Source organism: Gorilla gorilla, chromosome 2 (assembly GCF_029281585.2).
Source record: "Gorilla gorilla gorilla isolate KB3781 chromosome 2, NHGRI_mGorGor1-v2.1_pri, whole genome shotgun sequence".
Taxonomy (NCBI): Eukaryota; Metazoa; Chordata; class Mammalia; order Primates; family Hominidae; genus Gorilla; species Gorilla gorilla.
In genome coordinates, this window is record NC_086017.1 from 152959689 (window position 1) to 152973924 (window position 14236).

A 14236-nucleotide genomic window follows, 5' to 3' on the forward strand; every position below is an offset into this window, starting at 1 on the left:
TAACCTGCTCTTCGTGTCAGGCTGCTAGAACCTGGGAGGAAACTGCTCTGACTTCTCACAGTTCCTCTGCCTGACCTGCTATTCCTAGGAGTTTACATAGCTTGAGGCTGGTAGGAAACAAGTAAAATTAGAAACAGATTAAACTACCGCATCAGCAACAAATTAGATGACAACGGTATGATCACTTCCTTGGAACACAGTTCTAGCTAGATATTCAGGGTACAGGGCTATGTGGAGAAAGACCCTAAGATGAAGGGACCAGTGGGGGAGGTGGCCCCGGCAGGTGTCCCAGCAGCTTTCGCCTTGGCAGGTGGGAGCATGACCTGTCGTGTGCAGTTCCTGGCGGGCTATACATAGCCAGTCAAAGCTTCTTACAAGAGAAACCTCTTTCACACCCTCCACGGGTCCCACCCACAGGCCACAGGACTCACTGTAAATCCCTTGGACGTTGTCTCACCCGGGAAGGGAAAGCAGCCAGCAGCCTTCCAGCCCTCTTGTGCTTTCCCTGGGAGTGCGCCCCGTGCTCAGCCATGGTGGACATGGGGGCCCTGGACAACCTGATCGCCAACACCGCCTACCTGCAGGCCCGGAAGCCCTCGGACTGCGACAGCAAAGAGCTGCAGCGGCGGCGGCGTAGCCTGGCCCTGCCCGGGCTGCAGGGCTGCGCGGAGCTCCGCCAGAAGCTGTCCCTGAACTTCCACAGCCTGTGTGAGCAGCAGCCCATCGGTCGCCGCCTCTTCCGTGACTTCCTAGCCACAGTGCCCACGTTCCGCAAGGCGGCAACCTTCCTAGAGGACGTGCAGAACTGGGAGCTGGCCGAGGAGGGACCCACCAAAGACAGCGCGCTGCAGGGGCTGGTGGCCACTTGTGCGAGTGCCCCTGCCCTGGGGAACCCGCAACCCTTCCTCAGCCAGGCTGTGGCCACCAAGTGCCAAGCAGCCACCACTGAGGAAGAGCGAGCGGCCGCAGTGACGCTGGCCAAGGCTGAGGCCATGGCTTTCTTGCAAGAGCAGCCCTTTAAGGATTTCCTGACCAGCGCCTTCTACGACAAGTTTCTGCAGTGGAAACTCTTTGAGATGCAACCAGTGTCAGACAAGTACTTCACTGAGTTCAGAGTGCTGGGGAAAGGTGGTTTTGGGGAGGTAAGTGTCTCCCAGTAGCCAGGCTAGAAGGTGAAGCATGGAGCATGAAAGGGGGTAATGTTGCCTTTCTTTTTTTAAATCTCAGTTACTTAGAACTAATTTCAGCACCATATGTGGAGGATTTCTAGCCCCGTCTCCCCAGCCCCCTTCTTTGTGTGTGCCATGGTGTGAAATAAAACACAAATGGCATGAGAGAGACAAGCAAAATTTGTACTTGGCTTGTACAAATTTGACCCATGACTCTGTCATGGGTCTCCATTAGGAACGTGCTGAGATGCCTGGACACTTCAGAGAATGACAGCAATGTGTGACAGAAGATCTCCATTTCCCCTAAATTGTGATAATGAAGGCACTTCAAGAAAAATGGATATTTAAGAAAATACTCTAACTAGCTGGGTGTGGTGACATGCCTGTAATCCCAGCTACTCGGGAGGCTGAAGCAGGAGAATCACTTGAGCCCGGGAGGTGGAGGTTGCAGTGAGCCAAGATCGTGCCACTGCACTCCAGCCTGGGCGACAGAGCGAGATTCAAAAAAAAAAAAAAAGAAAGAAAGAAAAAAGAAAGAAAAGAAAGAAAGAAAACACTTATCTTGAAGTAAGGTTGAGAACCTGTTTTGTACCACTGTTGTGCCCAGCTTTCTGTTTTTAAGTAATAAAAAATATTTCAGGTAAAATTTGCTTGATATAAAACTAACCATTAACCGTTTTAAAATGTACAATGCAGTGGCACTTCGCACAAATGCGATGTTGGGTAAGCAACACCTCAATCTGGATCCAAGACACTCTTATCACCCCTGTGCCCATTAATAGTGCCTCCCCATCCCTCTCCTCCTCCAGCCCTGACAACCACTAGTCCGCTTTCTGTCTCTAGGGATTTGCCTATTCTGGATGTTTCACACAATATGTGACCTTTTGTGTCTGGCTTCTTTCACTCATTAGAATGTTTTTGGGGTTCATTCACACTGTAGCATGTGTCAATACTCCATTCCTTTTTATGGCTGTATAATATTCCATCGTATGGATATACTACATTTCATGTAGCCATTCATCTGTTGATGGACACTTGGGTTGGTTTCACCTTTTGGCTATTGTGTCTGGTGCTGCTATTCATGCACAAGTATTTGTTTGAATACTTGTTTTCATTTCTCTTGGATTTATGCCCAGGAGTGGAATTGCTAGGTCATATGGTGATACTATGTTTAACTTTTTAAGGAGCCACCAAACTTTCCACATTTTTTATTCCCACCAGCAATGCTTAAAGGTTTCGATTTCTCCACATCCTTGCCAACATTTGATATTTTCCTGTATTTTTTTTATGAAGGCCTGCCTAGTGAGGTGAAGGAGTATCTCACTGTAGTCCCCACTTTTTCTTGAGAACACTTCTTCTTTACAGCTTCTCCTTTCTCCAATGCCTAACATCTTTCTCCTTTATCATCTCCACCTCTCTGCAGTACCATCTACTTCTACCTCTTTCTCTTCTTTTCTTTCTCCTTTAAGGTATGTGCCGTCCAGGTGAAAAACACTGGGAAGATGTATGCCTGTAAGAAACTGGACAAGAAGCGGCTGAAGAAGAAAGGTGGTGAGAAGATGGCTCTCTTGGAAAAGGAAATCTTGGAGAAGGTCAGCAGCCCTTTCATTGTCTCTCTGGCCTATGCCTTTGAGAGCAAGACCCATCTCTGCCTTGTCATGAGCCTGATGAATGGGGGAGACCTCAAGTTCCACATCTACAACGTGGGCACGCGTGGCCTGGACATGAGCCGGGTGATCTTTTACTCAGCCCAGATAGCCTGTGGGATGCTGCACCTCCATGAACTCGGCATCGTCTACCGGGACATGAAGCCTGAGAATGTGCTTCTGGATGACCTCGGCAACTGCAGGTTATCTGACCTGGGGCTGGCCGTGGAGATGAAGGGTGGCAAGCCCATCACCCAGAGGGTGAGTGACTCTCCACCTGCCCCAAGTGCGGGGCACAGAGTTGGAAAGGAGGAGAGAGGGCTTTTCTATTCCCAGGGCAAATAGAGCCTTGGACTTAATTCTTTTGGGTTTTTTTCCTAAAGCGCTTACGTTGTCATCTTGCCTTAAGAGGAGTGGTGTAAGAGGATTAGCTTCATTGGCTATTTGAGGGCTACTTTGCTCTCCTCTCACAGGGGATGGGGGAGCCTCCTTTGAGAGTTGGGGATGGCCTGTGATTTCATGATGAGATGGAAAAAGCTGAATCCATAGTCATGGTCCGGGTGTGTCAATAACCACCTCTATGGTGCTCTGTTCCTGAGCCAATAGAGCCTTGGGTTCCTTTTCTGGAAAATGAAGGGGCTGGACCCTAAAATTCCATGATCCTAGGAGGTAAACTTTAATCAGATAAGAAAAAGAATGATCCGGCTGGGTGTGATGGCTCACGCCTGTAATCCCAGCACTTTGGGGAGGCCGAGGCGGGTGGATCTGCTGAGGTCAGGAGTTTGAGACCAGCCTGGCCAACATGGTGAAACCCCATCTCTAGTAAAAATACAAAAATTAGCCAGGCATGGTGACAGGCGCCTGTAATCCCAGCTGCTCAGGAGGTTGAGGCAGGAGAATCGCTTGAACCCGGGAGGCGGAGGTTGCAGTGAGCCGAGATCATGCCACTGCACTCCAGCCTGCTCGACAGAGCGAGACTCTGTCTCAAAAAAAAAAAAAAAAAGAAAAGAAAAAGAGAAAGAAAAAAGAAAAAAAAGAAAGAAGGAAGGAAAAAGAATGATCCTCTCACACCTAGAACATTAAAAGTAAAATATCTCCTTTCCTGTTTAGTGTGGAATGGGCGAATGTTTTGCATTGGATGAAGATGATATTTTAAATGAAAATATATAGAAGAAAACAAAGGCAACTGATGTTTATTTTAATCAGTTTGGTTCAAAGTGACTTGCTTAAAATTCTTTGGTTAAAAAGAGAATTATAATTAAGTGATTATGTTAGGTGAACAACGGAAAATCTCTGGAATTCTAACATCTTTACCTCTGAGTCTCTGTGCACAAAGGTGGGAGATTCCACAGCAAGACAAGGGCTCAAACCTGGCTCTTAAATGGTTACTTAAAACCTCATTTTTGTACAGTTTTCAGCCTACAGGGCCCAAAGGAAATGAGAAAAATCATGGCAAGTTTGGGAAACTGCTGTGATTTTATGTGGCTGTAATGGAAGGGATGTTGACAAGACTGAAGGGCTGGGCTTTCACAGGTGCTGGAATGCATTCTTGTAGGGGAAGAGGGGTTCTTGAAGGGTTTTAAGAAGGGAAATGACATGATTTAGATTTCTGTCTTAAAAAGACCAATGCAGCAACAATTTGGAAGTTAGACGGTAGGTGGGGACATCAGTTAGGAGGCTAAGGTAGTGAGTGGCCCAGGCAAGAGATAATGGGGGTCTGTACAGGACAGTGGGATTGAAGAAGTGGGAGCAAATTGGAGCTTTTGGAAAGAGATCTGATGGGACTTCAGGACCAGCTGGGTATGGGGGTGAGGGGAAAGTGAGGGTCTCTAGCTCCAGTGGCCAGAAGGAAGAGCAGATTTGTAGGCAAGCTGGCAAGTTTAATTGTGATTATGCTGTCTATGAGGTTCCTGTAGAAGGGACAGGCAGAGATGTTCACTAGGCATTTAGATCTATAGGCCTAGTGCTGTGGAGGAAGACCTGGGATAGACGTGGGGATTTGGAGTCATCATGGTTTGGGAAGCAGAGGGCACTGCTGAGTCACTGGGAAAGAGTAGGGGAAGAAGACCAGGAACAGAAGCTGAAAAACCGCCAACATGTAGGGGGTATAGAAGAAAAGGAGCCCTGAAGAGGTTTACGAAGTAGGAGGCTACTTGGGAGGCTGAGGCAGGAGAATGACGTCAACCCAGGAGGCGGAGCTTGCAGTGAGCTGAGATCACACTACTGCACTCTAGCCTGGGCTACAAAGCGAGACTCCATCTCAAAAAAAAAAAAAAAAAAAAAAAAAAAGAAGTAGGAGGAAAGGCAAGAGTGATATAGTCATGGGAGCTGTATCAGTTAGAGATGGGTTTCAGGGGCATATCCTAGAAAACCCAAATAACAATAGATTAAACAAGACAGAGGTTTATTTTTCTTATGTAACAGGGTGTGGAAATAAGCACTTGCCAGCATTAGTTCAGCAGCTGCAGAATAACGGGATCTGCATCTTTATAATTCTAGCCTTTTCCATGTGCTGCAAGATGGCTGCTGTAGCCCCAGCCATCAGGGCCACGTTCCAGGCAGGAGAAAGGAGGAAGGGTCAGGAGTAAATAGGCATGCATGCAGCAGTTGAGTGTGGCCCCCTTTAGGAGCTTTCCCTGAAGTTCCATCCAACAGCTTTCACTTAGATGTCACTAGCTAGGACTGTGATCTGGCCACCCCCTAGCTGCAGAGGAAGCTGACAAATGACATTCTTGAAAATTCTTTGGTTAAAAAGGGAATTATAATTAAGCGATTATAATTACTGAATTATATCTGGGCTGAGGAGAAGATCACCCGGCTCATGTCCAGGCCGTGTGTGCCCACGTTGTAGATGTGGAACTTGAGGCAGGGGTGAAGGAGCGGGTTCTAGTTAGTAAGGATGAAGAACAGCTGGATATTGAGCAGGTAACTAGCAGCCTCTGCCACAGGAGCCAAAGAAGAGGATTTCAGGGAGGAAAGTGTGGTCAAAGTGTCAAGTGCTGCAAAGAGGTAACGTCGCCTGTGGGATTTGGCAATTAGGAAATCAGTGTAAGGGAATGGTGAGGTCTCAATTCAGACTCTGGAGGTTGGATTCATCTGGAAGTAGGGAATGAGACTCTGGAAGGGGGAGACTGGTCCCTAGAAGGGGATACAGTGGGGAAATGGAGTTTTGAGATTGGGAGGGCAGAGCGGGTTTAGATGCTGAGGCAAAAGCCAGCAGAGAAGGTGTTGATCCTGTGGGAAGGAAAGACAGTAGATGATGGCAGAGAATGTGGGGAGGAGATGAAGTAACACCGTCTCCTCTGTGGGTGGGAAGGAGGAGCAGGCCAGGGGGTGACAGAGTGTTTGCCTCCTTGGGACATTCCTATGAACACAGGAACACTGTGAATCGTGGATCCATGTCTGCCTAGGCTGGAGAAAACTGAAGTGCAGCACTTCACAGTTTGGCATTTGTATTGTCCATTGTGCTGAGCAGGAACGTTCCTTCTGAGTCGCCCATGGACATGTATCACACTAATTGTTGCTACATCTCGACCTTGCTGGAGGCTTAGGGGACACATAGAGCTTTGGCTCACTCCAGTCTCCCTTCTCAGTCTCCTCAGGCTCTGTTCATGGGCCATGGCCATTTGGAAGGACAGCTCCTTCCTTGGCTCCCGGGTGCAGCTCTCTGGCTCATCTGGAACCTGCAGGAAGGTTTCTGTGCCTCCCCAGTGCTGTCCGCTACCAGGAACGTACTTAGTAGAGAGGTTCACTGCCTACAGACCTTTGGCCCTTTTACCTCTGTGTCCCTCTCCGTCCCGTGAGACCACACTTCAGGGTTTAGGCCATTTGCCTCATCCAAGAAGTTTTATGCCCCAGTTTCCGGGCCTGCCACGGAAGCCCAGGGGACCATCAGGAAGGGTGAGGGGAGAGAGATGGAGAGCAAGATTGAAAGCCATAAAAAACAAAGAGAGGAGAAAGGAAGGCCTCCTTTCTTCACTGTTTACCCTTCTACACAGCTAAGTAAACCCCCTTAGTTTCCTATTCATTGCAGCTCCCACACATATAATTGGGCTCACAAGTAGATTGTAAGGTCATTATATTCACAACATTTCACAGAAAAAAAAGACAGATCATAGTTACAGGGCTTCTGTAACCACTAACGTTCAGTTGTGATGTCAAGATACTGTGTTAGAGAATTACTGTGAACATTAATTCTGTGGTTTGAATGAGTCCTCAAAATTTGATGTGTTGGAAACTTAATCTCCAATGTGGCAGTGTTGGAGAGGTGGGGCCTTTAAGAGGTGAGTGGACCATGAGGGCTCTGCCGTTGTGAATAGATGAGTGGATTAATGGGTTATCACAGGAGTGGAAATGGTAGCTTTATAAGAAGAGAAAGAAAGACCTGAGCTAGCACATCAGCACACTCAGCCCCACGCAATGCCCTGAGCCATCTCAGTACTCCTCAGAGAGTTCCCACCAGCAATAAGGCTCTCATCCTCTCACCAGACATTTCCCTCAACCTTCCTTTCCTTATAAAATACTTTCCTTATAAAATACTCAGTCTTAGATACTGTGTCATAAGCAACAGAAAACAAGTTAAGACAGAAGAGGTAACAAGGAAAAATCACCCTGATGATGGAGGTTGAACTCTGCATTGAGTCTGAGCGGTTCTTCCAGAAAAGTTAAGGCATCATGGCTTTGGAAATTTGGCTAGTTTTTTCTCATTCAGAGAGTTATTTAGTCTTGTATAAGTTGGGATTTCTTTCTGCTAAATATAACAGAATACCAGATTTTGGTATAGATTTGGCTGTTCAGCAATTTCACGGACAAGACCTCTGTTAAAAATCTCCTGGCTTGGGCTGGGTGTGGTGGCTCAGGCCTGTAATCCCAGCACTTTGGGCCCAGGAGGACAAGACCAGTCAATAGTGAGAAACCCATCCCTTAAAAAAATTTTTTTTGTTTTGTTTTAGGCTGGCCGTGGTGGCTCACGCCTGTAATCCCACACTTTGGGAGGCCAAGGCAGGTGGATCCCCTGAGGTCAGGAGTTCGAGACCAGCCTGGCCAACATGTTGAAACCCCGTCTCTACTAAAAATACAAAAATTAGCCAGGCGTGGTGGTGGGTGCCTGTAATCCCAGCTACTTGGGAGGCTGATGTGGGAGAATCATTTGAACCCGGGAGGTGGAGGTTGCAGTGAGCCAAGATCATACCACTGCACTCCAGCCTGGATGAAAGAGAAAGAGTCTGTCTCAAAAAAAAAAAAAAAAATTGTTTTAAACTTAGCCAGATGCATGCCTGTGGTCCCAGCTACTTGGGAGGCTGAGGTGGGAGGATTGCTTGAGCTCAGGAGTTCAAGGCTTCAGTGAGCTATGATAATGCCACTGCACTCCAGCCTGGGTGACAGAACAATACCCTGTCTCAAAAAAAAAAAAAAAATCTCTTGGCCTTTTCCTCTTTGTCACAAGTGGCTGTTACAACTCCAAACATTGAGTCTGCATTCTAGGAGAAGAAAAAAGAGGAGAAAAGAACAACATCCACAGATACCTGCTTATAGCCCATTAGCCAGGACCATGTCATATGTTCACTTCTAGCAGCAAAGGAGGCTGAAAAATAGAGTATTTCATTTTCCAGCCTCTGTTTTGGGGGATGTTAAAGGAGAGGAGGAATGAGATTAGGTGTTGGGTGAGCTGACAGCATCTGCCACACCAGGCCCCAGGAAAAAAATATTGATGAGGATTAGGAAATCAAATTCAGATTCATTACTTTTACAGACATTGGAACTAGAGAATGATTGTGACAATGGTATGGTAGACAAAATTCTAAGATGGCCCCCCATCAATGACCCTTGCTTGCCCTTGTATAATCCCCTCCCCCTGAGTGTAGACAAGACCCGTGAGTATGATGAGATATCACTGCCATGGTTGTGTTATGTTACAGGGCAAAAGGGACTTCAGAGTTTTAATTACAGTTACTAGTGGCAGGGTGCTGTGGCTCACGCCAGTAATCCCAGCACTTTGGGAGGCTGAGGCAGGCAGATCATGATGTCAGGAGATCAAGACCATGCTGGCTAACACAGTGAAACCTGGTCTCTACTAAAAATACAAAAAAATTAGCTGGGCGTGGTGGCACGTGCCTGTAGTCCCAGCTACTTGGGAGGCTGAGGCAGGAGAATCGCTTGAACCCAGGAGGCAGAGGTTGCAGTGAGCCAAGATCATGCCACTGCACTCCAGCCAGGGCGACAGAGTAAGACTCTCGGGAAAAAAAAAAAAAAAAAGTTACTAGTTAGTTGACTTTGAATTCATCAAAAGAGAAATTATCCAGGTGGGCCTGACCTCATCACACCCATCCTTTCAATATGGGTATAGAGGCTAGAGACAGCAGAATTCAGAAATGTAAAGCACAGAGGGCCTCTGTGCACCCTGCTGGCTTTGAAGATGGAGGAGCAAGGTGTGTAGGTGGACTCCAGGCACTCAGAGCTGACTCTCCCTGACAGCCAGCAAGGAAACAGGGGCCTCCTTTCTACAGCCAGAGTGAACTGAATTCTGCCATCACCACATACACTTGGAAGAGGACCTTGGGCTCCAGATCAGAATGTAGCCTGACCAACATCTCCATTTTATTAGCCTTGTGAGTCCCTGACCAAAGAGCCCTGCCATGCTGTGCCAGAACTTCTGACCTACGGAACAGCAAGCTAATAAATGAACTGTTTTAAGTTACTACGTTTGTGGTAATTTGTTACACATCAGTAGAAAACTCATACAAATAGTTAATAAAGGAAGGTAGCCAGAGAAATATTGTAGGGTAGCATCAAAATTAGTGGAGAAGGGCTGGGTGCTATGGCTGATGCCTATAATCCCAGCAGTTTGGGAGGCTGAGGCGGGTGGATCACCTGAGGTCAGGACCTTGAGACCAGCCTGGCCAACATGGTGAAACCTCATCTCTACTAAAAATACAAAAATTAGCCAGATATGATGGCAGGCACCTGTAATCCCAGCTACTCAAGTGGCTGAGGAGAATTGCTTGAACCTGGGAGGCAGGAGTTGCAGTGAGCCGAGATTGTGCCACTGCACTCCAGCCTGGGCAACAAAGTGAGACTCTGCCTCAAAAAAAAAAAAAAAAAATTAATAGAGAAGATACCAAGGTGCTGGACACTGTTAGAGGGATAATATTTTCCTTTCTCACAGGAATCAGAATACTTACCACCAGTCAGGTGCTGTGACTCACGCCTGTAATCCCAACACTTTGGGAAGCCAAGGTGGGAGAATCCCTTGAGGCCAGGAATTTGAGACCAGTCTAGGCAACATAGCAAGGCTTTGTCTCTTTAAAAAAAAAAAAAAAATTACCTGGGCATGATGGTATGCACCTGTAATCCCAGCTACTCAGGAGGCTGAGGCAGGAGGATTGCTTGAGCCTGGGAGTTTGAGGCTGCAGGTAGCCGTGATCACACCACTGCACTCCAGCCTGAGTGACAGAGCAAAGCCTTGTCTCTAAACAAACAAACAAACAAAAAACGAGAACAAAAACAAATAATACCTACTGCCTGTTTCAATAGAACTGGAGGCTGTAATTGAATTTAGAACTTTGGACATGAGTCTTCCAAGTGGGTAACTCTTCCCTGGGTATGAGCTGTGCCTCCCTGTGGGGGCACAGGCCCTTTCTCGCCACTGAAGGACACTGGGTAAAGTACTTTGGATGTTGTTCTACAGGCAGTAGGGAGCCATTGAAGGTTTTTGAACAAGAAAGTGCCATGACCAGAGTGATTCCTTAGGAAGATGATTCTGACACTATCTAAAATGAGAGAGAAAGAGACTAGAGCTGGGGAGAAACGGGAACCCGCCAAGAGCTACTGTAATAATCCGCATATGAGGTAATGCGGGCCTGAGGCTGGGTCCTGGGCTCTAAACAGAGCTCAGCCCCCTGGCCTCTTACCTGGGCTCCATCAAGATCCAGACCTTTACATGCTTCTCTTAAAATGGGGCTGTCCTCAGTGGAGGGCTAGGGGACAGAGAACCGCTCCTAGAACACGGTGACTTCTGCCCCGTGGGGTCTCCTGTCAGCTGGTAGCTGGGTAGTGACTCCGGGAGGTGCTTCAAGGATGGAAAGGAGCAGGTCTGCCCAGGTTTCAGAGACTGAGGCAGACACGCAAGGAGAGGCCGGGGCTGAAGAGCATTGGCCTGGGAGGCTGAAACCTGAGTTCTTGTCCCAGCTTCATCACTCATTCACCATGTCTGCCCTCTCAAGTGGGCCTTAAGACGTCTCTGCAGTTGCTACCACTTTTGAGTCTATGAGATAATCTTTGAATTATCTGGAGGAAAGAAGTTTGCTGGTTTGAAACAAAGTCTCATTCTGTCGCTCAGGCTGGAGTGCAGTGGCGTGATCTCAGCTCACTGAAACCTCCACCTCTCAGGTTCAAGCACTACTACGCCTGGCTAAGGTTCAAGCGCCACCACGCCTGGCTAATTTTTGTATTTTTAGTAGAGATGGGATTTCACCATGTTGGCCAAGCTAGTCTTGAACTCCTGGCCTCATGTGATCAACTTGCCTCAGCCTCCTAAAGTACTAGGATTGCAGGTGTGAGCCACTGCACCTGGCCTAGGAGGAAAGAAGTTTTAAACTCAAAAGATGAACAGATAGAGTAGGTTACTGTGATTTACTGGACTATCAATCAGAGTTATTATGGGACAGAACTATGTTACTTCAGAAAAATGAAATTAACGGTTTACATAACTAGGAAGCCCTGGCCTGATCCAGGTGTCTGAGCAGTGTCCCTGGGACTCTCTGTCTCTGTTTCCCAGCTTCGCTCTTCTCTGTGTTGCCCTCACTCTCAGGCAGGTACTCCCTGCAAGGGAGCCACCAGTCGCCCCATACACTTCCTACCAACTGAACCACTCCCACAGAGAGAAAACATTTTCTTTATGAATAGTTTCTCCACAGCTCCCAGAGAGGGCGCTCACTGGACAACTCAGGTCACATGTCCAACCACAACCGATCCCATTGGCCGAGACTAGATCACTGCCTGTCCCAGGAGCCAGAGGAAGGTCTGTCGCACGTAAATCTCATGGATCGAGAGCAGAAGAATGTGTTCCCCACAGGAAAATCACAATGCAAAAGATGGGGACTGGATGCCAAATGGGAAAAAAAAAAACAAAAAACCACAAAACAGTGGAGGCCCCTAATAACTGCTGTTACCTCAGTGGTTTGAAAAGTTTAAAACCTTTCTGACCCCTTAATCACGGGATGATGAGACCTAAGAGTTCCAAGTAGGTAACTCTTTTCTACATATGAGCTGAGCCTCTTGGGACCCTTTACAAAAAGATTCTGAGTTAGGTACTGTTCTGAGCTCCATTGTACAGGTAGGGAAATTGAGACCCAAAGTCACAGTACTAGTATGTGATATGATTCCAGGCACATCAGATTTAAAAGCGCTCACAGTTTTGACTCCACCTTATTGAGTTCATGCACATGGCAACATATAGCCTTATTTTTGTTTGTTTGTTTGTTTGAGACAGAGTCTCACTCTGTAGCCCAGGCAGGAGCGCAGTGGCACGATCTCAGCTCACTGCAGCCTCCGTCTCCCAGGTTCAAGTGATTCTCCCACCTCAGCCTGCCGTGCAGCTGGGATTACAAGCGCATGCTACCACGCCCAGCTAATTTTTTGTATTTCTAGTAGAGACGGGGTTTCACCGAGTTAACCAGGGTGGTCTTGATCTCCTGACATGATCTGCATGCCTCGGCCTCCCAAAGTGCTGGGATTACAGGCCTGAGCCACCGCACCCAGCCAGCATTATGGTTTTTAATGCTATCAAAGGCTTTTCACTTAGTAAGACTCAGACAGAATAAGTGCATGTGATGACATTAGCATATCTTCCCAGTCTGGTCTGTTATGGACACCAACCACAAGCCTAGCTGAACCTCTGAGAAAGGAAGACTTCAGAAAAGGATCAGCCCCACCTACACGGGGAATGATGGCCATTAATATTTCAGAGCCAGCTTCTTACCCATAGGTGCAGCACAATTAAACATGTTCCAGCCACTGTCTACATGCACTTTTTTTTTTTTTTTTTTTTAGATGGAGTCTTGCTCTGTTGCCCAGGCTGGAGTGCAATGGCACAATCTTGGCTCACTGCGACCTCTGCCTCCGGGGTTCAAGCAATTCTCATGCCTCAGCCTCCTGAGTAGCTGTCATTATAGGCAGCCACCACCACACTCGGCTAATTTGTGTATTTTTAGTAGAGTCGGGGTTTCACCATGTTGGCCAGGCTGGTCTGAAACTCCTGACCTCAGATGATCCGCCCACCTCGGCCTCTCAAAGTGCTGGGATTACAGGCGTGAGCCACCGCGCCTGGTCAACATGCACTTTTAATAAATGTGATAAGCACTTCTGCCTGTGCTCAGTTGACATCTACATGCACACAGTGAAACTAGTTTGTATCATTGTAAAAGATTCCAAGTAAATATAATAGGAATATTGGGGATTGAGGATCATGCTTGTACTTTTTAAATTCAGAATTCTATTTGGTGAGCAGTGACCTTCAGGTATTATGCAATATGAGTCTTTAAAATTTGCTATTTTGTTAGGAATGGGAATGAGGTTAGAATAGTGACCCAGAAGCTTGTTACATGTTTAGATACCTGGTCCTGCCTTGAAGTCTCTGACCAACTCCTCACATTCAGAGGGATAATGGGAGACAGAGGTTTGGTATTATATTTATTTCAAAGCATCTATTGTACCAAATACAATGCTAGAGACATACTGGAAAGGTGATTTTTAAAAGACCTCTGAACATGTTTTCTTGGGAGTTAATGCCTCCATATGTCACAACCATCATGACCATGCCCCCCAGTTTTTTTTCTTTAAGTGCTCACTTCTGAGATCTAGCTTAAGAAAGACATACAGGAGAGGCATTCTGGTCACATGAGGCATGAAGTCATGGTCACACTTTGGCCTGACCAAAAGGATTACCACCAGCATTGACCAAATTTAATTCCTACTAACTTTTGACCCCTACAGAAATTTGAAATCTATTCTTAAATTATTTACCACTACCAAGGGCATTCAAAAATATTCATTACAGTCTGTAATTACTTTTAACATTCCTTCATCCAAAAGGCATGCCTTTATTCATTCACTCACTCACTCACTTGTTTATTCAACTTACATGTATCAAGTGTTTCCCACATGCCAGGACTGTTCTAAATATGAGGGATAGCCAGGTGCCGTGGCTCATGCCTGTAATCCCAGCACTTTGGGAGGCCAAGGTGGGCAGATCACTTGAGGTCAGGAGTTTCAGACCAGCCTGGCCAACATGGTGAAAACCTGTATCTACTAAAAATACAAAAATTAGCTGGGTGTGGTGGTGGGCGCCTGTAATCCCAGGTACTTGGGAGGCTGAGGTAGGAGAATCGCTTGAACCCAGGAAGTGGAGATCGTAGTGAGCCG

General features: G+C 47.0%; 1 protein-coding gene across 1 annotated transcript in view; it reads left to right on the forward strand.

The window, feature by feature from the left end:
* GRK7 (G protein-coupled receptor kinase 7) overlaps positions 1-14236 on the forward strand; it is a 55784-nt gene that overhangs the window by 14141 nt on the left and 27407 nt on the right. Inside the window, exons 4-5 of the mRNA XM_004037782.5 lie at positions 418-1142; positions 2639-3076. Of these exons, the coding sequence (XP_004037830.3) occupies positions 531-1142; positions 2639-3076 (1050 nt within the window). The 5' untranslated portion in view covers positions 418-530. The remainder of the gene's footprint in view (positions 1-417; positions 1143-2638; positions 3077-14236) is intronic.